This window comes from Carcharodon carcharias, chromosome 13, assembly GCF_017639515.1.
Source record: "Carcharodon carcharias isolate sCarCar2 chromosome 13, sCarCar2.pri, whole genome shotgun sequence".
In the NCBI taxonomy this organism is placed as follows: domain Eukaryota; kingdom Metazoa; phylum Chordata; class Chondrichthyes; order Lamniformes; family Lamnidae; genus Carcharodon; species Carcharodon carcharias.
In genome coordinates this window covers 76,742,971-76,767,190 of record NC_054479.1, presented here as the reverse complement: position 1 = coordinate 76,767,190, position 24,220 = coordinate 76,742,971, and the positions used below count along the sequence as shown (strand labels likewise).

At 43.1% G+C, this 24,220-nt stretch overlaps 1 protein-coding gene across 2 annotated transcripts in view; it reads right to left on the bottom strand.

Annotated features, from left to right (window-relative positions):
• washc4 (WASH complex subunit 4) overlaps nucleotides 1–24,220 on the bottom strand; it is a 136,466-nt gene that overhangs the window by 8,819 nt on the left and 103,427 nt on the right. Inside the window, exons 25-31 of one of the 2 annotated variants that reach the window (XM_041203248.1) lie at nucleotides 23,290–23,424; nucleotides 22,275–22,383; nucleotides 12,062–12,128; nucleotides 11,890–11,976; nucleotides 11,121–11,268; nucleotides 6,765–6,894; nucleotides 2,201–2,397 (exon numbers count right to left, since the gene is read on the bottom strand). In XM_041203248.1, coding sequence (XP_041059182.1) covers nucleotides 2,201–2,397; nucleotides 6,765–6,894; nucleotides 11,121–11,268; nucleotides 11,890–11,976; nucleotides 12,062–12,128; nucleotides 22,275–22,383; nucleotides 23,290–23,424 — 873 coding nt within the window. The remainder of the gene's footprint in view (nucleotides 1–2,200; nucleotides 2,398–6,764; nucleotides 6,895–11,120; nucleotides 11,269–11,889; nucleotides 11,977–12,061; nucleotides 12,129–22,274; nucleotides 22,384–23,289; nucleotides 23,425–24,220) is intronic. The other variant, XM_041203249.1, reaches the window with a different exon arrangement.

Below are 24,220 nucleotides of genomic sequence, written 5' to 3'. Positions count from 1 at the left end.
TGACTTGATTGCTTTACCGTGTTATAATGTGTCCCTATTCTGCTAACATTCTGTGTCCCCTCCCCCTGCCAAATTAGTTTAAACTCCTCCCAACAGCACTAGCAAACCCGCCCGCAAGGACGTTAGTCCCGCTCTGGGTCAGATGTAGACCGTCCCGCTTGTAGAGGTCCCACCTTCCCCAGAAACGGTCCCAGTGATCCAGGAATCTAAAACTCTCCCTCCTGGACCAACTCTTAAGCCATGTATTCATCTGTGCTATTCTCCTATTTCTGAGCTTGCTAGCACGTGGCACTGGGAGTAATCCAGAGATTACAACCCGAGAAGTCTTGCTTTTTGGTCTACTGCCTAACTCGCTGAATTCTTGATGCAAGACCTCATCCCTCTTTCTACCTATGTCACTGGTACCAACATGTACCATGACCTCTGTCTTATCACCCTCCCCATTCAGGATGCCCTGCAGCCGTTCAGTGACGTCCCGGGCCCTGGCAGCAGTGAGGCAACATACCATCCTGGAGTCACGTTGATGGCCAAGGAAGCACCTATCTGTTCACCTGACTACAGAATCTCCTATTACTATTGCTCTTCCTCCCTTCCTGTACAGACAGGCTGCTTGTGGTGCCAGAAGCTTGGCTCTGTCCACACTCCCTGGAAGAACCAGCACCCTTCATCAGCCTCCAAAATGGAATACCGATTTGCGAGCTGGACCCCACCTGCCTGTTTCTCTTGGACTGCCTGGTGGTCACCCATTCCCTCCCTTCCTCAAGTCCCTTCATCTTCGGTGTGACCACCTCTCTAAATGTGCTATCCACGGTGCTCTCAGGCTTGCGGATGCTCCACAGTGGCCCCAGCCGCCGTTCCAGCTCTGAAAATCCAGCTCAGGAGCTGCAGCTGAACACACTTCCTGCACACACGCTGGTCCCGGGCACTGGAAATGTCCCTGGCTTCCCACATGGAGCACACCATGGCTTTGAGTGTTCCTGCCATGACTTATCCCTTTAAACTAAACCTTTTAAGTCAATTACTCTAGGGCCCTTCTTTCCTGATCCTTGTTACTATAGAATATACAAACTATAAACCACAAAAAGATCTTAAACTATAAGCGATTAAAGTAGTAAATACCTTACCCACTACTTACCAGTGATTCTTCCCTTGTAGCCTCTATTACTGCAGCAGGGAAAGACCCACACTCTGAAGATTTAAGAAGTTGGATAGCAAGGAAAAAATACAAAGAGCACCTCGTCCCCTATGCTCCGAATTCCCACTTTGCACCAAATTGCCAATACCCACTCTGGCTGTGCCCTACTCAAGATGTGCTCTCGCCCGTTTGTGTGCAACTCCACCAACTTGTCCATGCGCTTTTGAAGTTTTACACTGTCCTCCTCTCAGATTACAACACTCCCAAAGCTACAAGTAAAGAGATCATTCCTAATTAACAAAATCCAAGCTGATGGAATGCAGTCAGTAGACAACTGAGTTCTAATTCCAAATTCCTAGAACTGCATTTACAAGTTTATCAGCTTTATAATTAATCCAGGAATCAGTTTTAACCTGTTCTGCTACTGTGCTAAGTTTGGTTTAGTTCGTCGCACTTTTCAGGAGGTCCAGTCCAGTCCAGACCAGATATGCAAGCACATAATCCAGGCCGACATTTCAAAACACCACCAAGGCAGCGCTAAACTGGCACAAGTGCCAAGTTTTGGCTGAGACATTAAATCAAGGCCCTGTCTGCCTGCCCAATTGGATGTGAAGGATTCCATGACGCTATTTAAAGAGCAGGGGCTTCTCTCCATATGCTAAGCAACATGCCACCCTCAACTAGCAGGCTGACTGTTCATTCATTCATTTGCTGTGAGTCTTGCAATGTCTAATAAATATTACAGTTAAATTAATCCATGTTGGAATGTCCTGAGGATGAGGAGCTATAATAAATGCTCTTTAACAGCTTAACTAATTTCTAAAAATGCTGTAGTGTCAGTTAATTGAACTTAATCTTTTTTAAATTCTCTTTGTTATTAATTCTAACTGGTAGCATGCGGGCAGGTGGCCAGACTGCATTCACTAAAACTTTTTGGTTTTGTTTACATGGCCAAATCAAGCTGTACTTTTACTTTCACCTCAGTGTTGCTGTTAGGGTACTGTCAGAGTGAGGTTACAGGATAGGAATCAGACTATTTACCTTCAACAGGAAAAAGTACTGTACCTGTAAATAGATGTCCAACCTTTTCTGGGTTAGATTCATTGTTTGCATGAGCTTTTCATCTTGATTAGTTGACTGAACATTTTGCTGTTTGACAACTGCATTCTTTTCTTTCATATATTTTTCTCTCACCGACTGAAACCAGTGTAATGAGTCAAATTCCTGATACTGATCCAACAGTTTCAGAATGTAGGCAACACCTGCAATAATTGAGCAACCATCAGTAACATAACATAAAATGGAAGCAATGACTGACAGGAAGAACTGTAACAGGACAATGAGTTATCTTTAAAGCGGGTGTTTCAGGCTAGGTGCATTCCAATAAGGGTGAAAGGTAGGGGAACCAAAGCCAGGGCTCCTTAGATATGAGGGAGACAGAGAATGTGATGGAACAAAAATAGGTTTTATGAAGCATGTCAGGTGAATTCTTCAAGTGAGAACCAGGGTCACATACAAGAAGTTGAGAGGGAGGCAAAGCCCAAAATAAGACCGGTAAGGAGGGAATAGAATGGTGGTCAACATAAAAGGGAACCCAAAAATCTTCCACTGGCATGTAGAGATTATACAGTTAGTGAGAAATATTACACTCCTATTTAAGAAAGGGGTAAGGAGAGTCCTAGCAATTCCAGGTCAGTTAGTTTAACACCAATAGTGGGTAAGGTTTTAGAAACATTAAACAGGTTAAAAAAAAATCAACAGTCATTTGAAGGAAAGTCAGCATGGATTTGTAAAAGGCAGATTGTGCTTGACTAATTAATTCTGATGAAGTAACAGAAAATATTGATGGAGGGAATGCAATGGATGTTGTCTGTATGCATGTTAAGAAAGCGTTTGACAAGGTACCACATAAAGTGCTAGTTAACAAAACTGAGGCTCATGGAATAGGACAGTCAGTGTCCAAATGGATAAAAACTTGGCTTAAGGGCAGAAAACAATGAGACACTGCAAATGGCTATTTTTCAGACTGGAGGATGGTAGACAGTGGTTTTCCCCAAACGGTCAGTGCTAGGGTCGCTGTTTTTCTGCTATATATGGCTTTTGGCTTTTGGATCTTGGAACACAAAGCAGAATTTTAAAATTTGTTGATGATACCGAACTTTGAGTGGCAAACAGTGAGGATGAAACAAATGGCCTGCAACATGACGAAGACAAGCCAGCAGAATGGATAGACATGTGGCAAATGGAATTCAATACAGAGAAATGTAAGGTGATGTATTTTTTTTTTATTATTCACTCATGGGATGCAGGTATTGCTGGCTAGGCATTTATTGCCCAACCCTAATTGCCCCTGAAGGTGGTGGTGAGCTCCCTTCTTGAACCGCTGCAAACAAAGTGGTGTAGGTACACCCATGGTGCTGTTAGGGAGGGAGTTCCAAGATCTTGATCCAGCTGAATGGCAATATATTTCCATCAGGATGGTGAGTGGCTTGGAGGGGAATTTCAGATGGTGGTGTTCCCAAGAATCTGCTGTCCTTGTCCTTCTAGATGGTAGCAGTCATGGGTTTGGGAGATGCTGTCCGAGAAGCCTAGATGGTACATACTGCTGCTGCTGCTGTGTGTCGGTGGTGGAGGGAGTGGATGTTTGTGGATGGGATGCCAAACAAGTAGGCTGCTTTGTCCCGGACGGTGTCCAGCTTCTTGAGTGTTGTGGGAGCTGCACTCATTCAGGCAAGTGGGGAGTATTTCATCACACTCCTGACTCATGCCTTGCAATTGGTGGACAGACTTTGGGCAGTCAAAAGATGAGTTGCTCCCTACAGATTCCCAGCCTCTGAACTGCTCTTGTAGCCACACTATTTATATGGCTAATCTATATTCTGGTCAATGGTAAGCCCTAGGATGTTGATAGCAAGGGATTCAGCAATGGTAATGTCATTGAATGCCAAGTGGGATGATTAGATACTCTCTTGTTGGAGATGGTCATCGCCTGGTACTTATGGGGCACGAATGTTACTTGTCAGCCCAAACCTGGATATTGTCCAGGTCTTGCTGCATTTGGACGTGGAAAGCTTCAGTGTCTGAGTCGTCATGAATCATCAGCGAACATCCCCACTTTTGACCTTATGATGGAAGGAAGGTGATTGATGAAACAGCTGAAGATGGTTGGGCCTAGGACACTACCCTGAGGAACTCCTGCAGTGATGTCCTGGAACTGAGGTGACTGATTGTCAACAATCACAACCATCTTCCTTTGTGCTAGGTATGACTCCAACCAGCAGAGAGTATTCCCCGATTCCCAATGACTCCACTTTTTCTAGGGCTCCTTGATGCCACACTCGGTCGAATGCTGCCTTGATGTAAAGGGCAGTCACTCTCACCTCACCTCTGGAGTTCATCTCTTTTGTCCATGTTTGAACCAAGCCTGTTATGAGGTCAGGAACCGAGTGACCCTGCCGGAACCCAAACTAAGCATCAGTGAGCAGGTTATTGCTAAGCAATAAGCTTAATAGCACTGTTGATGATCCCTTCCATCACTTTACTGATGATGGAGAGTAGGCTGATGGGGCAGTAACTGGCCAGGTTGGATTTGTCCTGCTTTTTGTGTACAGGACATACCTGGGCAATTTTCCACATTGCCAGGTAGATGCCAGATTGGCTATTTCGTATTTTGGCAGATGGAATGAGGAGAGGCAATATAGAATTAATGGCACATTTCTAAAGAGTGTGCAGGGACAGAGAGACCTACAATGCATGTGCATCGATCTTTGATGGCAGGACATGTTGAGAAAGTGGTTAGCAAAACACATGGGATCTTGTGCTTCATAAATAGTGGCATTTAGAAGTTATGCTGAACCTGTATAAAGCTCTGGTTAGGCCCTAACTTGGAGTATTGCATCTAGTTCTAGTCACCATACTACAGAAAGGATGTTAGGGTCCTTGAGTGGGAACAGAGGAGAAGCTGGGGTTGATCGCCATGGGGCATAGGAGATTGAGGGGAATTTTAATCAAGGTGTACAAGATTATGACAGTTTTTGTACATGGTAGGCAAGGAAGAACCATTCCCGATAGCTGAAAGTACAAGGACTAGGGTAAATAGACTTAAGCCTTTGGGAATAGATGCAGAGAAAATATGAGGAAGAACTTTTTAGGGAGTGAGTGGTAATAACCAGGAGCTCATGTCTAATTCCATTCTGAAAATCTCAACTGCATCAGCCTCTACCACACATTCAGGTACTGCATTACAGATCCTAAAAAAGTTTTTCCTCATGTCCTCATTGCTTCTTTTGCCAATCACCTTAAATCGATGTCATTTAGTTTATGACCCTTCTGTCGATGGCAACATTTTCTCTCTATTGTGTCTGGACCTCTCATGATTTTAAATACCTCTATCCAATCTCCTCTCAACCTTCTCTTCTCCAAGGAGAACAGCCCCAGATTCTCCAATCTATCCACATATCTGAAGTCCCTCATCCCTGGAACCATTCTCGTGAATCTGTTCTGCACCCTCTCTGATGCTTCATATCCTTCCTGAAGTGTAGCGCCCATAATTGGACACAATACTCCAGTGGTAGCTGAACCAGTGTTTTATAAAGGTTCTTTATAACTTCCTCGTGTTTGCACGCTACGCCTCTATTGATAAAGCCCACAATCCCATATGTCTTTTTAACCACTTTCACAGCATGCTCTGCCACGTGCAGAGATTTGTGCATATATGCTCCTATGTTCCTCAGCTCCCTTTAAAACTGTACCCTTTATTTTATATTGCCTCTCATTATTTCTAACAAAACGGAGCATTTCACACCGCACTAAATTTCATCTGCCACCAGCATATATCCTCTTGCAGTCTATCGCTATACTCCTCAGAGTTCACAATACTTCCAAGCTTTGATTCTGTGTTTCTGTTTTGTGTCACCTACAAATTTTGATCGTGTCCTGCACACCAAAGTCCAGATCATTAATATAGGTCAAGTGGTCTTCATACTGACTTCTGGGGAACCCCACTATATTCATGCCTCCAGTCTGAAAAACAACTGTTCACCACTAATCTGCTTCAGCCAACTTCTACATGTTGGTTTCATCAACTGGGAGGAGTAAACCCAGACAGAACCACTTGTGTCATGTTCACTTCACGCAATTCATTTTGGATTTGCTTCTTCCTTGCAAGTGCATTGGGAAAAATATCAATGCTGTACAAGGGTTAATCTTTTTTCCACACTTTATTTAGCTGGATTTTTACTGTATTGAAGGATCTGCTCTAAGGCAAGTCACATTCAAATCCCTGGAATTGTAATCTGTGCACTCTCAGTTTGAGAGTTAACCCTGGCAGCGTTGTAACAGTGGAGCTCTGCACTCAGTTTAGAATCAAAGCCAAGGTAGCATTTTATTTGGAAAACTATAAATTTCCAATGTTTAAAGGGGCAAATGGAAGTTAATTTTCCATCTTTCCACCAGCTCAGCTCTTATCTACAATGATGTGCAAGGCAGTAGAATGCTGACAGACTTCAGACCGAGCTCATGGCTCAAGATGTTCTTCATTTGTTAACATTATTTTTTATTAACCATTAGCACAATCTTTTAGTTAGGACAGAAAACCCCTGGAATATCACAGCAATGTATTTTGACTAACCCATTGCAAACCCATCATCAGTAAAGGCAGCTCCAACTTTATTTTTCTTATTCAACTTCTCCTTACAGCTTATTGAGTGGTCAACGAAGTTCAGTGTCTGAAAGGAACCATCCACATCTATTAGTAATTTCTGAAAAAACACAATTGAAATTAATGTACTGTCACAAATCTAATTTATTGTCAACAATTAGACAAGACAGAACTTGGCTTGGTTGTCATACAGTTAAATCTACAAATGACCCAAATGAAATTAAAGAAGTTCAAAACCATTTAGTTATAAAAATCTTCTGCCTGCATGGATTTCCTTACAGCGATGCCCATTAAAAATCCCTAGGTCCACATTTACAATGGTAACTATGATTGTGATTACGGCTGTCTGCCAAGTTGACAGTGATGCCTCAAGTTTCACATCTCTTTGTACGAGAGAAACTCCTACTCATCAACCAATTACTTCTCTTACCAAAATGCTGCATACTTTACTATTTAACTATAAATAATTTTCCCAAATTATCCCCCAAATCCCTTGATATCTTTAACATCTAGAAATTTAATTGACTTCTGCCTTGAAAATATTTTGGGGAGGTGGTAGCGTAGCCATATTGTCATTGGACTGGTAATCCAGAGACCCAGAATAATGCTCTGGGGCCTGGGTTCAAATCTCACCATGGCAGATGGTGAAATTTGAATTCAATAAAAATCTGGAATTAGAAGTCTAATGATGACCATTAAACCAGTGTAGATTGCCATAAAAACCCATCTGGTCCACTAATGTCCTTTAGGGAAGGAAATCTTCCATCTTCACCTCGAGCAGCCTGCACGTTACTCCAGATCCGCTGTAGTGTGGTTGACTCTTAAATGCCCTCTGAAATGGCTATTCAGTTATATCAAACCACCAAAACGAAACCGAATGGAGCAGCCCTATGGACCCTGCAAAGTCCTCCTTACCAACATCTGGGGTCTTGTGCCAAAATTGGGAGAGCTGTCTCTCAGACTAGTCAAGCAACAGCCTGACATAGTCATCCTCATGGAGCCACGCCTTACAAATAATGTCCCAAACACCACCATCACCATCCCTGGGCATGTCCTGTCCCACTGGCAGGACACACCAAGCAGAAGTGGTGACAAGAGGAAGTTGCCCTGGGAGTTCTCAACATTGACTCCAGACCCCACGAGGTTTCATGGCATCAGGTCAAACATGGGCAAGGAAACCTCCCGCTGATTACCACGAACCACCCTCCCTCAGCTGATGAATCAGTGTTCCTCCATGTTGAACACCACTTGGAGGAAGCACTGAGGGTGGAAAGGCACAGAATATGCTCTAGGTGGGGGACTTCAATGTCCATCACCAAGAGTAGCACCACTAGGACTCAGCCAGTTCGGTCAGTAAAGGACATAGTTGTTCGACTGGGTCAAGGTGAGGGAATCAACAAGATGGAAAAAACAGACTTGACCTCATCCTCAGATGAGCCTTAGATGCATCTGTCCATGACAGTATCAGCAGGAGCGACCACCGCATAGTCGTTGTGGAGACAAGTCCCGTCTTCACATTGAAGATACCCTCTATAGTATTGTGTGACACTACCACCATGCTACATGGGATAGATTTTGAACTAGCAACTCGACTGGGCATCCATGAGGCACTGTGGACCATCAGCAGCAGCAGAGTTGTACTCGGACACAATCTGTAGCCTCATGGCCCAGTATACCCCCTACTCTACCATTACCATCAAGCCAGGGGATCAACCCTGGTTCAATGAAGAGTGCAGGAGGGCATGGCAGGAGCAGCACCAGGCATAATTAAAAATGAGGTGCCAACCTGGTGAAGCTACAACACAGGACTACTTGTATGCCATACGGCACAAGCAGCAAGTGCTAGACAGAGCTAAGCGATTCCACAGCCAACGGATCAGATCTAAGCTCTGCAGTCCTGCCAAACCCAGTCTTGAATGGTGGTGGACAATTAAACAACTCACTGGAGGAGGAGGCTCCACAAATATCCCCATCCTCAATGATGGAGGAGCCCAGCACATCAGTGCAAAAGATAAGGCTGAAGCATTCGCAACAATCTTCAACCAGAAGGGCCGAGTGCATGATCCATCTCGACCTCCTCCAGAGGACCCCAGCATCACAGATGCCAGTCTTCAGCCAATTCCATTCATTCCACGAGATATCAAGAGCTGAAGGCACTGGATACTGCAAAGGCTACGGGCCTTGACAATTTTCCAGCAATATTACTGAAGACTTATGCTCCAGGACCTGCCATGCCCCTTGCCAAGCTATTCCAGTACAGGTGCAACACTGGCATTCACCTGGCAATGTGGAAAATTGTCCAGGTATGACCTGGGCACAAAAAGCAGGACAAATCCAACCCGGCCAATCGCCACCCTATCAGTCCACTCTTGATCATTAGTAAAGTGATGAAAGGAGTCATCAACAGTTCTATCAAGCAGCACTTGCTTTGCAATAACCTGCTTACTTCCTTCATTATTGCTGGGTTAAAATCCTAGAACTCCCTCCCTAGCAGCACTACACTACACTGTACCTACACTACATGGGCTGCTACAGTTCAAGAAGGCAGTTCACCACCACCTTCTCAAGGGCAGTAAGGGACGGGTAACAAATGCTGGCCTAACCAGCGAATCTCGCATCCAATGAAAAAATAAAATGAAATAAGTCAATCCTGCCATCACCGGGATTAGTCTGATGAACCTTCGTTGCGCTCCCTTTGTGACAAATATATCCTTCCTTAGGTAAGGAGACCAAAACTTTACACAATACTCCTGGTGTGATCTCACCAAGGCTCTATAAATTGCAGAAAGATATCTTTACTCCTGTACTCAAATCCTTTTGCAATAAAGGCCAATAAAAGGATCTTCTGCATTCATTCCATTTTCCCACCCACTCCATTTCACTTGATTTCCTGAAAAACCAAATGTGTCTGTGTCTCAGCCTTAAATATATTCAAAGATAGAATATATCCACAACCTTCTGGGGTAGAGAATTTCAGAGAGTTACAACCCTTTAAAGAAAATATCTCATCTCAGTCCTAAAAGATCTGCCCTTTGCCCTGAGACTGTGCCTCCGTTTTCTATATTCTACAGCCAGAGGAAATGACATCTCAGTGTCTAGCCTGTCAAACCCCTCCAGAATCTTGAACGTTTAAATGAGATTACCTCTCATTCTTCTAAACTCCAGAAAGATCTAACTTACTCAGCCTCTTACCATTGGACACCCTTCTCATCCCTGGAACCTATCCAATGAATCTTCGCTATACTTCCTCCAAGGTAAGTATATCCTTCCTTAGATAGAGACCAAAACTGTACACAGTGCTTTAGGTGTGGCCTCACCAAAACCCTGTACAACTGTAGCAAAATTTCCTTATTCCTGTATTGTAAAGCCCCTTGCAAAAGGCCATCTGACTTCCTAATTGTTTGTTGCTAACTTCCTTTGTTCCTTGTTCACCCAAGTCCTTCAGAACATCAACATTTACAAGTTTCACATTGTTAAGACTTCCGTAACAATAAATTCCAGTACTTTCCCAACAATTGATGTCAGGCTAACTGGCCTCAAGTCTCTCTTCCTCCTTTCTTGAATAATAGTGAACATTTGCTGACTTCCAATCTGCTGGGACTATTCTGGAATCTGGCAAAGTTTAGAAAATCATAACCAGTGCATCCACTGTCTCTTTTAGAGCCCTAGGATCTAGACCATCTGGCCATAAGAATACAGGTTCTGGGGATTTGTTGGATTTTAGTCCCTTAAGTTTCTCCAATGCTTGTTTTCTATTAATATTAATTACTTCATTTCCTCATTTTTATTAGTTCCTCAGTTACCCTCTATTTCTGATACGCAATTTCTGTCTTCTACTGTGAAGACAGACACAAATGACAATTCTTTGTCATTTCCACATTCCCCATGATAATATCTCATGTCTCTGCCTCTAAGGGACCAATGTTTACTTTAGCTACTCTCTTCCTTTTTATATATTGTAAAGCCCTCACAATCAGTTTTTATATTCCTGGTTAGTTTACTCACGTTATTTTTTTTTCTCTATTATCAACTTTTTGATCATCCTTTGACCATTTCTACAGCATTCCAATCTTAAGCTTACTACTAATCTTTGGAACATTATGAACCTCTTTTTTAATCTAATCCTATCCTTAGCTTCCCCGGTAAACCAGCAAAGGATCTTTCTGGCTCAGTGTTTGTTTTTTAATGAAATGTATTTTTGTTGAACCCAGCCTTCTCATCCTGTTTCACTAGAAATCTACTCTCAGTCATGATTCCTCACGTCAGGGACATCAACTATTATATCGGAAAATGAATGGGCAATGCAAAACAGACTGGTATACTTACCAGCGGTGGCACAATGATGTAGAAGTTACGTAGGTGCATATTTTTAGAGTTACGGAATTCAGGAGAAAATACATCCACTAGCATCTTGAAGTATTCAGTCCCCTCGGCAGAGTTTCTAGTGAGGTCAGTAAGAACAGCATCCAGCTGTCTAACATTAAAAAAACAGAAAGCTAAAATAAAATCTCACTGCAAACATCAACATCTATTTGATTATTAAATGGTTGGCAACAGTGTTTCTCAGTGCCATGAGGAAGGAGCAAGGCTAGTACAAACTAAGAAGCAAAGCTGGTAGGGAAGTGGTTCTGATTTTTTTTTTGTCCAGTTATAAAATTTTACTTCATGTCACTTCTTGTTAATCACCTTTAATGATGTTCTCTGGTTGGTGACCCCTCTGCCATTGGAAATGGTTTTTCTATTTACTCTATCCAAACCCTCCATGATTTTAAACACCTCTTATCAAATTTCCTCTTAGCCTTCTCTGCTGTCAGGAGAAACAATCCCAGCTTCTCTAGTCTATCCATGTAACTGTAACCTCTCATCCCTGGAACTGTTCCAGTAAATCTCTCTGTACCGTCTCTGAACCTTCCATATCCTTCTTAAAGTTGGTGCCCTGAATTAAACAAAATATTCCAGCTGAGATGATTGAGAAACAAGAAAGAAAAGGTGTCATGTTGATTAACTTGTTTCACACTGGATATTTCTTGGTTTGACAATACCTCTCTAGGGTTAAGATGTGACTTCAACTGCAGCCAATCTCTGCTAACGTTACCTGGCAGCTGTTTGAGTTTCCTCTGAAAGTCCCTCTTCTTTCACAAGCTCCTCAAAGTTCACAATATCTTCCAAGTCAGGAACAAATCTGAAGCAGAATTGAGTCAACGTGAGCTCAATGTTGGCTATGCCAGTTTTGAACAGGCGTATATACTTTTGTAATTAAACAATACCTTATTGCATTACTACAGCAATGTAGTCCACCAGATCGAATCATCCGAACATAGCCCATTGCGTTTCCTAAATGAAAAACCATTAAGTAGGAAAACAATACAGTCACCATCATACAAACATCATATGCCCTCCTTGTAACAAGGGCACAATATTCCATAATTTACATTCTCATCACAACACACACACACACTTTGGTATAACTAAACAACCAGTTTACTTTTCCACACATGAACTGTGTCCATTAAGCAAATCAATCCTCTGCAGAGCACACAGAATATACAGAGTAGAATGTACAGCATAGATAAAAGTCATTTGATCCAATCACATCATGCTGGTATTTATGTTCCACATAAGTCTCTACTTCAATTCACTCTATCAAACATATTCTTCTATTCCTTTCTCCCTCATGTATTTACCCAGCTATCCTGTACATGCATCTATAATATTTACCTCAATGACCTTCACAGTTGGGAGTTCCACATTCTCACCACTCTCTGGGTAAAGGAGTTTCTCCTGAATTCCATATTGGATTATTTTGTGTGAAAAATGCGCATACAATCAAGGATACAGGTGGTCTAACCTTAGTGAAAGAGGATATCAAACAGGAGCGGGGCCAATACTTTTACTGGCTTATGAGTGAAGAAAATCCAAGAACAAAGACAGAAGAGGTAACCGAAAATCAAGGAGCGACAAGGAGATACCAGCTGGGCCTGGAGTTCGTGGATTGTGGGACCAGTGGGAGCGCACTTGCGAGTTGCTGTCTGAACAGATGAGTTGTCAAATGTTCTACTGGGTGCACTGTCTCTGGTTTCAAAGTTTCTATTTTTTCAGTCAAACCTCAACTGAAAGGGAAACTGAACCTTTAGATTTTGAGGGAAACTTAAACTGGTTGAAAGCAGATGAAAGACACAGAGCCATCCAAGCTTAGACCACCCAGTGGTGCAGTGCAGGCTGTTAAAGTGAACATGAAGGCTGGATCTGGGAGTAGGAATAAAGGGAAATAAGGTTATTGCTGCTGCTTCAGTTATTTTAAAGGAACTGACTGACCAATACTAACCTTACACGGCACAGGGCTGTTACTACACTAACCACACATGGCACAGGGTTGTTGCTGCACTAACCACACACGGCACAGGGTTGTTGCTGCACTAACCACACACGGCACAGGGCTGTTACTGCACTAACCATACACGGCACAGGGCTGTTACTGCACTAACCATACACGGCACAGGGCTGTTACTGCACTAACCATACACGGCACAGGGCTGTTACTGCACTAACCTTACATGGCACAGGGCTGTTACTGCACTAACCTTACATGGCACAGGGCTGTTACTGCACTAACCTTACACGGCACAGGGCTGTTACTGCACTAACCACAAACGGCACAGGGCTGTTACTGCACTAACCACAAACAGCACAGGGCTGTTACTGCACTAACCATACACGGCACAGGGATGTTACTGCAGTAACCATACATGGCACAGGGCTGTCACTGCACTAACCATACATTGCACAGGGATGCTACTGAGAGTTCAGATAAAGGTGAATGCGGCGGATCCATGTCATCAAGACTGTCGTGAAGAGAGCAGAAGAGGTTCTGCAGAAGTGCGCCATTTTGGTGAAAGTGGAGACTGTGAAACTTGAGTTGGTTGGGAACTGCTGTCAGATGAGAATCAGTAGCTAAAAGAAAAGGAGCTGGAATTCTATCTGAGTAAGTTCTGAGTTTTGAAGGAGTTTGTAGTTGAAATTAGGGATATGTATGCTGAATCTATGTTGGACCTTCTATTTAATATGTAATTTATAATTTACACTGAGGGCAATTTGCCTGCTAATTCATGTTTAATTTGTGTTGAAATAAAGAGAGAAAATGTTGGAAATACTTAGCAGGTAATGGCAACATCTCTTGGAGAGAAACAAAAGGTAATGCTTCAAGTCTGTGAACTTCCATCAGAACTGGGAAAAATTAGGAAAGTTATAGTTTTGAGCAACGGATGGGTAGGACAAGGACAAAAGGGAGGTCTGTGATAAGGTGGAAGACAGGAGAGATGGAATGACATAGAGCTCGTCTTTCAGGGCCAAAGGGGATGGAGATGGGGCAAAAAAAACAAAAGGTGCGCTACTGTCTGAAAGCAAAACTGAAATGTGCAAAGAAAAGGAAACAAAATGGGCACTGAGATAATAGACTGAAATTGATTAACTCATTGTTAGTCTCTGAAGACTGTAAAGTGCCTGATCAAAGCTCCTTAAGCTTATGTTGACTTTCACTGGAGCTATGCAGTAGGCAGAGAACAGAAATGTCAGTGTGAGAGCAAAGTGGAGAATTAAAATGACAGACCACCTGAAACTCGGGATCATGCTCATGGACTGAATGGAGGTGTTATGTAAAGCAGTCACCCAATTTGCATTTGGTCTTCCTCTTGTAGACACCATCAAATTGTGAGTAGTGAATACAATAGACTGGATTGAAAGAACTATATGTAAATCGCTGCTTCACCTGGAAGGAGTGTTTGGGGCCTTGGATTGTGAGGAGAGAGGAGATAAAAGTGCAGGTATTACATCCCCTGCATTTGCATGGAAAGGTGCTATGGAATGAATGATCTGTTGGGGGTGATGAGGAGTGAACCAGGGTATCACAGAGAGAATGCTCCCTTTAGATTTCTGAAAGGGGAAGGGAAGGGAAAATGTATTTGTTGGGGCATCTCTCTGGAGATGATAGGAATGATGGAAAATGATCTACTGAATACAGAGGCTGGTGGGTAGGGTTGTCATCTGTGATTAAATGCATTCCCGAAGGTTTCTTCTCATGACTTGCCCCCACGCTCCAGCCATTAGTCGGCCAACACATCCATCCTAGTGACGCACTACCTTCCTATTGGAAAGCTAAAGGACTCATTACCCAACTGGATAATGCTTGACTGTCGGCCAAACAGCCTTCATTTCCCATTTTCAATATTTGTTTATTTAGTTGTATGGTAGAACAGAACTTGAGTATTGCTCAAAAAATACCTGTTTGTCAAAGCTTTTCACTTTGCACTCATCAGGACAATTCACAAGAAAATGCCAATGTCAGGGGAAACAACAATTTATACTGTATAACAAGAGTGTGCTGATTGGTTGGCAAGCGGACTCTGATTGGGAGAGGCGTTGCCATGGAGAATGAACCAGCTGATGGTGACTGATAGTTAATTGCCAATTGTTCTGATGAGTGGAAGATGAAAAGCTTTGACAAAAAGATTTTTTTTCAGCTATTTTTATATCTGGTAAGGGAAATGTTCAAACACAATTGTTTTTAATGTCCTGTTGATTTTTCTCCAGGATCACACACAACTGTCTCCTGGAGATTGATTTTCAATTCCTGGAGACTCCAAGACAATGTTGGAGGATCAGCAACCATACTGGAGGGGTGGAAGGTGAGGGCAAAAAGAACCTTACTGTGGTTCTGGGAGGAGCAGGGGAGGAGGGCAAAGGAGAAGGATGAAAGCCTGACTCCCTAAAGCCTGTCCACCATCTACAAGGCACAAGTCAGGAGTGTGATGGAATACTCTACACTTGCCTCGATGAAACTTGACATCATCCAGGACAAAGCAGCCCACTTGATTGGCACTCCATCCACAAACATTCACTCCCTCTACCACCAATGCACAGTGGCAGCATTGTGTACCATCTACAAGATGCACTGCAGAAACTCACCAAGGCTCCTTAGATAGCATCTTCCAACCCCATGACCACTACCATCTAGAAGGACAAGGGCAGCAGATACATAGGGACACCACCACCTGTAAGTTCCTCTCCAAACCACTCACCACCCTGACTTGGAAATATATCACTATTCCTTCACTGTCACTGGCTCAAAATCCTGGAACTCGCTCACGAACAGCACTCTAAACTCACTGTGACTTCACCTGCAGAGCAAACAAATGAGTTCCCTAAACCCAGTCTTCCAGCAGCACCTCCACTGAACTGATCGATTTACTGAGTCCCAGTACTGATAACTGATAATTCAGTTAACTATTGTCCCAATAGCCTTGTAGTTTTTCTTCTGAGAGCTTACAATCCCTGTCTTCTCTCTCCAACACAAACTCTGAACCTCCTCCACCCCCACCCCCCCCACCCCACTTTCTCAACTACTGTCTTTTGTGTGTCTGTCACTAGGTCACTGCCGCGAGGCAACAGCAAAGCTTTTCTACTTGTGTTTTGTTTCCAGAATCATTGAACTTTCAACCCCTTTTAACCCATCTCTAACATCAGCCCGACTTCCAGGCACCAAGGTTCACAACCAAAACCTAAGTGAAACTGAAACCATTTTTTACCTTTTTTAACACAGAAATGTATATATAAATTAATCTTAAAACCATATATTGCTCATAACAACATGCAAAGTTTTTTTTTGCAACTACCAGGGCCATATATAGATCAAAGTCAAAGAGGCAAAATCCCCATTGCTCACAGGATGATGATGACAATGCCATCTCTCAACTAGGGAAAGAACATTCTCAACAACTCCTCAAATATGAATCCACAGTGGCAGCTGCTACTCTCCAGGCTATTCCCCCAGTGGCATGTGCTAAAATCCATGGATGAACCAGCAACGGGAGAGCTGTATCAAGCAAACAAACAGATGAAAAACAGCAAAGTCTGCGGCAGAGATGCTATTCCAACTGAAGGGCTTTTGCTCACAATCAAGACTCAATGCTCTCACGCTACAGATTTGGGAGGAAAAATAACTCCCCCGACTTATAAATAGTTATAATCATCACATTCCTGAAGGAGGTGGTGGCATAGTGGCAATATCACTGGACTAGTAATTCAGAGACCCAAGCTAATGTTCTGGGGACAGGGGTTCAAATCCCAAGGCAACTGGTGAAATTCAAATTCAACAGAAAAACCTGGGACCATTAAACTATCAATTGTTGTAAAAACCCACCTGGTTCACTAATGTCCTTCAGGGAAGGAAATCTGCCATCCTTACCTGGTCTGGCCTGGTCCATAACAGGGAAAATCCTGACACATATTCTCCTGAATCGTCTACTTCATGTGGCTGAAGAAATCCTCTTAGACAGACAGTGCAACTTCAAACCTTCTACAGAAACCTCTGACAGTGGCCTTTGTTGCCAGACAAACCCAAGAAAAATGTCGAGAACACCACCAGGAATCTTCATTGTATTAATCAACCTGATCAAAGCATTTGACCCAGTAAATCGTGAGGCTCTGTGGTCTGTGTACCAGAGATTTGGATATCCAAGAAGCTTGATCACAATCCTGCAACTGCTCCATGAGGATAAGACTGCAACTATCTTGAATGGGAAAGCTGAAACAGACACCTTCAAAATCTGTACCAGTGTCAAGCAAGGCTGTGATAGCCCCATACACCATGCTATTTATAATCTACCTGACAGTGGCAGTGATCAGCTGCCCTCTGGTGTATTAAGTACTGCCTTGACGGAAACTCTAACTCCAGTCACCTCCATGCCAAAACTAACCGACCATCATAGACATACATGATCTACAGTTTGCAGATGACTGTTGCTGCCCACTCTGCACAAGATTTGCAAGCCACTCTTGATCTCTTCAATTGTGTATACAAGAGACTACGCCTGTCCTTGAATGTTTCCAAAACAAAACTCATAAACCCAGACCTGGTCAGTCAAATATTCCACCTCCCATTTCTGTTGAAGGAGACACTCTGGAATATGTTGAGCACTTCCTGTACCTTGGCAGCCACATCCCTCAAAAGGCCACTATTAATGAGGAGGTCCAACACTAGATTAGTTGCATCAGCTCAGCCTTCTTCAAGCTACAGCAAAAAGTATTTGACAGCAAAGACCTCTGCAAGTCAACAAAGGTCATAATGCAGAGCAGTTGTCATCACTACACTCTGGTACTGCAGTGAGACCTGCACTGTATATCAGCGACACAGAGCACTAGAGACATTCCATCAGCAATGCCTTTGCCATATCCTGTAGATTCTAAGGGGGAAACATCAAACAAATGTCCTTCTTGAAGCCAGCTCCACAAACATTCAGGCAAAACTCTTGCAAAACCAACCATAATGGACTGGGCACTGCATCTGGATGGCTGAAAAGTATCGCCCAAACCAGGTCCTGTTTTCTCAACTTTCAAGTGGCCAGTATTTCGGGGAAGACAAAGAAAATGCTGCCAAGTCACTCTGAGCTCTTCATGAAGCATGGCAGCATTGACATGAATAACTGGGAGGAACTGCTTCCAAATGTTCAAAATAGCGACAACTTGTCCATCAAGCTGCATCAGGCTTTGAGCCCAAATGCTTTGACGAAGAGGCACAGCAGTGGCAGAGAAAGAGAGAAAAGCAAATCCTGATCCCACAACCTTGTTGAACGTCCTGCCCCATGTGTCCAAAGATCTGTGGGTTGAGAATCAGCTTGTTCAGTACAGGAAGGCCCAGGGAAGAAACTTGCAACACTGAGTAGGCGTCATCCTTGAATCGAGGGACAGTTGATGAGTACAGGAGTCAGTGGGCTTATAATGCCAGAAATGGAGAATTAGAGACCAAGGAAGGGAAGAGACCGAGCTATGTCTGCCTTTTGTAGGATATGTTGAACATTTCTTATTCCATTCCTGCTTGGGGGCCCTCCTCCCTCAATTCTTTTTCCAGTGCATTGATGACTATATCGGTGCAGTGTCCTGCCCTCACCCTGAATTGGAAACCTTCAAATTTGCTTCCAATTTCCACCCTTCTCTCAGTTTCACATGGTCCATCTCTGATTCCTCCATTCCTTGACTTCTCTATTTCCATTTCTGGCAACAGACTATCCCAGTCTATCCAATCTTTCCTCATAGCTGTGATTTTCCAGACTTAGCAACATCAATGTAAATCTCCTCTGTACCGTCTCTAATGAAATTACATCCGTCTGCACACAGTACTCAAGTTGTGGCCTAACCCATGTTTTATGTAATTCCAGCATAACCTCCTTGCTCTTATATTCTATCCCTTGGCTAACAAAGGCAAGAATCCCATATGCCTTCTTAACCACCTTACTAACCTGTTTTGCGACCTCCAGGGACCTGTGGACATTCACTCCTCTACACACTCAATTTCCTCCCATTTATTGTGTAATCCTTTGCCTTGTTTGAGCTCCCCAAATTCATCACCACAAACTTCTCTGGATTGAATTCCATTTGCCACTTTTTTGTCCACCTGACCAGTCAATTGATATCTTCCTGCAGTCTATAGCAATCCTCCTCTCTATCTACCACGCATCTAATTTTTGTGTCATCAGCAAACTTCTTGATCATTTCCCCCACATTTACATCCAAATCATTAAAACGTACCACAGAAAGCATGGGGCCTGCGGAACCCTACTGGAAACAGCCTTCCAGTCATAAAAACATGCATCAGCAAGTACCCTTTATTTTCTGTCACAGAGCCAATTTTGTATCCCACTTGTTGCATTCCCTTGGATCCCATCGTTGCTCAAAACCTACAACATTTCAAACTTTTCCCAGTTCACATCCTGAAACATTACCTTTTGTTTCTCGCCACAGATGCTGTTATAACTTAAGTATTTCCAGCATTTTCTGTTATTTCATATTTCTAACATCTGCAGTACTCTGCATTTCGATTTATTTATTTTGATTTTGGTTCAGTCGTTGAAATTATAAAAAGTTAAATTTTGTCCATTGGTTTTCTCGTTGGGATCATTTGGAAAATTTGGTTCTTTTGGTTTGTTGGTCTCCACGGTGATCATAACTTTGTCTAGGTGGATATGGAGTCTTGAACAGGCTACGTAATTGCATTATAGCAAGAAAGGGAATCTCAAGGGCATGGGGCAAAAAATTCTGGCACAAATTTTCCAAGGAAAGAGGCACATTCAGGATCACAAAATCTACTGAGGAGCTAAATTTCTACCACATACCTTCATGATATGGGAGAGTGTCATGGACCAGAGACTGAGAAAAAGAGTGGAAATCCATGAAGGTCAGTTCAGATTCATGCCCAGAAGAAACATCACCAATACCATTTTCATTTGGGACAAGTGATGGAGAAATATAGGGAAGGCCAATGTAACACAAAAATTGTCTTCATCAATCTAGAGAAGGCTTATGATTGGGTGCCTAGGGGGAAAGTCTGCAGATGTGGCAGAATTCATGGGGACCCTGATAAGTACATATGTCTATTACAGGACATGGACAAGGAATGCCAGACAAGTGTAAGAAGCAGCATTAGGGAGAGTGAGAGTTTCGAAGCCAAAGTTGGATTACACCAAGGATCAGCATAGAGACCCTTCCTCTTTCTGATTATCCTGGATGTTCTAACTGCGCAAGTGAGATGGGAAATGCCATGGTCAATGATGGTTGCATTGACATTGAGTTATGTGATGGGAATGAGAACATAACCGAGTACCTGGAGGTCTGAGGAAAAGCTCTGGAAGACAGGGGTGTTAAGATCAGTAAACCAAAGACCCAATTTATAGACTGTCCAGTTTGAGCCCAGGGAAGAGAATCAGAGTGAAGGTTACCGATTATGGGTGAAGGTTTGGAGAAAGTTAATAGTTTCAAGTTCCTGGGATCAGTGGTGGTAGGAAGTGGAGTTACAGGAATGGAAGTTAAGCAATGAATTAACTCTGGTTGGAGTAATTGGAAGTAGTACAGTGGAGCGTTATGTGATAGAAAAGTACTACTGAAACTAAAAGAAGAATCTGCAAGACATCTGCAAGACTTATATAGTGCAGAAACTTGGCAACATCGAGAAGAGAGGAACAGCGATTGGATACTAATGAGATGCAGATGCTGAGATGGATGTACGGAAGGTCGAGAAAGGACAAAATCAGGGAGCAGCACATCTGGGAGTCGGTGAATATTGTGGAAGCACTGATGAAAGTAGCCAAGAAGAGTTTGAAATGTTAAGGTCATCTGTTGCAGGGAGGGAGAGAAAATGTGGTGGGGTGAGTGATAGAGATGGAACTGCCAGGAAGGCAGAGTACAGGAAAGGCCTAAGACCGTATGGAAGGATGCAGTAGCGAGAGATGAAAACGCAGTGGGGTTCTAAGAGGAATAGGTGCCTGACAGGAGGAGATGGAGGAGGGTGATCAATTAGCATTGTGGTGGCCCCAAATGAAATGGTGGGGAGCTGAAAGACCAAGGAGAAGTTCAGAATCTGTTCTTCTCTCCCTGATCACTGTGGGTAAATGCACCAGCAGATTTAGTACTGAGGTGCACACACCAGACCAGGACCATCATGGTTTAAGTGCCATGTTGGATGACATAGATGACCATGGTTTTCTAAAATTTAAATAACCAGGTTGTTGGAGTTCTGGTTAAGGTTAGGCACTCCAGTCCTTCTGCTCAAACAACATGTCTGAAAAACTCCATTTGTCTTCTTTTGAGCCACTACGGCTCCTTTATCATGCTTCTCTCCACCCAAGCAATTCTTTTGGTGTCAGCTTTTCTTTTCTTTTGCTCGTTCTTAGAGCTTTTTAAGGGTTGCGCAGTAGCATGATGATACCAGGCCCATGTACAGTTCATGGATGTTCATAACTAGTTCAGTGCTGACACAAGTGGTGCCAAGGTATTGGTAAGAATTATTTATACTGACCACATTTGACTATGGAAAAGGGGAGCATGGGGTGGTTTCCCATTGCCTTCTTCTCAAGTTCAAAAGGAACAGAAATCCTTTACCCAGAGGGCCCGCCACCTGGCGCTAGCTAGCTGTTGTCTTGCAAGGCAGTAGCTCCTCCACCTTCACCACTGTAGAATCCGCCAGATTGACCGCTGGCTATCACTCATAACCTTGAGCATGGGACCCTTTGAGGTACTACCAGCCCGGCCAAATGGACCTGGGGCTCACAAAAGGGCAGAGTTAGCCACGCCATGGGGGTCATTTAGATAGCCCTGCTACCCCTTAAATAGCTAACTTCAAATGAGATTATGGTAAGAATATCACTTTCCATCCCAACCCCTGACATCTGTTCCACTTAACACTTTTAGTTTTCAAATTCAGCATGATCTCCATTTCCACAGATTGCTTACAGACAACTGCCATCCCTTTCACCAGGCCCAAAACTTCCAACTTTCTTGAGAAAGGTACAGACCCAAGTCTATCCTCCCATCAGCAAAATGGAATAAGCATCCTTTAGAAATATCAGAAAATTACAATTTGTATCCAGAAACAAAAGATGAACCCTGAAATCGTATTTGTTTACGTGCATTGGAAGATTGCCTTAGTTCACTTACCTATCTGGCTAATAAGTTGCCTGAACTGATCAAGGTAACTTTGTCCCTCTGGAGTTAGCCCAAGTTTTCTGATGCCTCGATTAAACTTGTCTGCACGGTCAAAAGGATACTGTAAACAAGAGTAAGTTGGTTCATTGAAACAAAGATTTGTGGGACAGAAGGAAGCCATTCAGCTCATCACGTCGTTGCCAACTGAAAAATACTTATCCAAGTTAATCCCACACTCTAACTCTTGGTCCATAGCCCTGAAGGTTACCAATTTTTTTTTATTTGTGATGGGAATTTCTCCCTCTGCCACCCACTTCAGACAGCGAGTTCTAAAAGACACCACCCTCTGGATGAAAAAAATTGTCATCTCCCCTCTAATCCTTCCACCAATCACTTGAAATCATCTGACCAGACTATGACAATCATCAAAAAGCAAAGTCAACAATGTAGTGAACGAAAACAAAAATAGCTGAAAAACTCAGCAGGTCTGACAGCATCTGCGGAGAGGAACACAGCTAACGTTTCGGACTCGAAAAGTTAACTGTGCTCCTCTCCGCAGATGCTGTCAGCCCTGCAGAGTTTTTCCAGCTATTTTTGTTTTTGTTTCAGATTTCCAGCATCCGCAGTATTTTGCTTTTATATTAATGTAGTAAATGAGTCACTTTGTAACTATATGGCATTTTTCAGGTTTTTTTTAAACTGATTTCAGGGATCGTATGCCACAATTCCATTTTCTTATCGACATTGCAAATTGGCATCCTGTGGTCACACTGTTGTGCAATTTTTTTGCTCTACATTTCTCCCCTTCCCACCTATTCCCCCTCCCACAGGAGAGAACTTGCTTGTAAAGGGTCAGAAAGTACAAATGAAACATGTTGGTGCACTTTCCATTTGGATCCCCAACCTGATCACCTGGGACTGTATTGTTGAGACACAATGCACATTGCACTCCCATTCAAAGCACTGATTAAAGGACATTGAACACAAAATAAACTGAACTTCAATACTTTAGCAGCTCCACTGATACCTTTTGATCATTTTGGTCCTTTGTCTCCTTAAAGGATCGAATGTCTTTGATGAGGCGAGACTTGATGTGTTCATCATACATGAACTGGCTGAATATATAAAACTTTTTTCTCAGAAACTGGTAGGTGAAATTGACCTGGAACAAAGATTGCAAGGGTTTGTGCAACCAATCTGAAAACTTTGAATGTTAAGTTACTCATATTATAATTAGGCATCTCAGCGAAGCTTTAGGACACCAACAAAGTGCACTGACAAATAGATTCTCTTTGGATCCAGCTCTGTGGCAGACAGCTAACTTCATCATGTCTGGTGCATACAAAGCAGCTTCCAACACACCCCAACTCTAACCCAACTGGCACCCAATACAAATACAACCCACAACCTCCATTGACCAGGTACACACACACGCCACCCCAAGCACAGTGCCACCCTGTGTTGCAGACCACATGCCCACGCCCTGCACACCCCCACCCCGTCCCTCCCCCGCACACACCTTACTCTCCCTGCCAGCCTCGCATATATGCACCACCTCAACAAAGGAAATGAGGATTGAAAAATGATTTCAGTTTGCAGCATCTTCAAAATAAGCAGATTATGAAGAAACAGGATGATGGGAGTAAGTCACTGTAAATGTAACACATCAGCCAAGGCATAAAATACATAATCTTGAATAAAGGTTCAGTACCTGCTCTACAGTCAGTCACTATGTACATCATCTGAAAAATACTGCAGGGGGATCCATCATCATCTACCCATTCATTTCTGACTGAAAGCAGCCCCCAAATACTTAGCTCCCGCATCTTAGAACATCTCTTCCATCTTTTCCTACATTTTTTATTTATTCTTGCATTGGGTGTGGACGTCACTAAGTAGGCCAGCATCTATTGCCCATCTCTAAATGCCCTTGAGAAGGTGGTGGTGAGCTGCCTTCT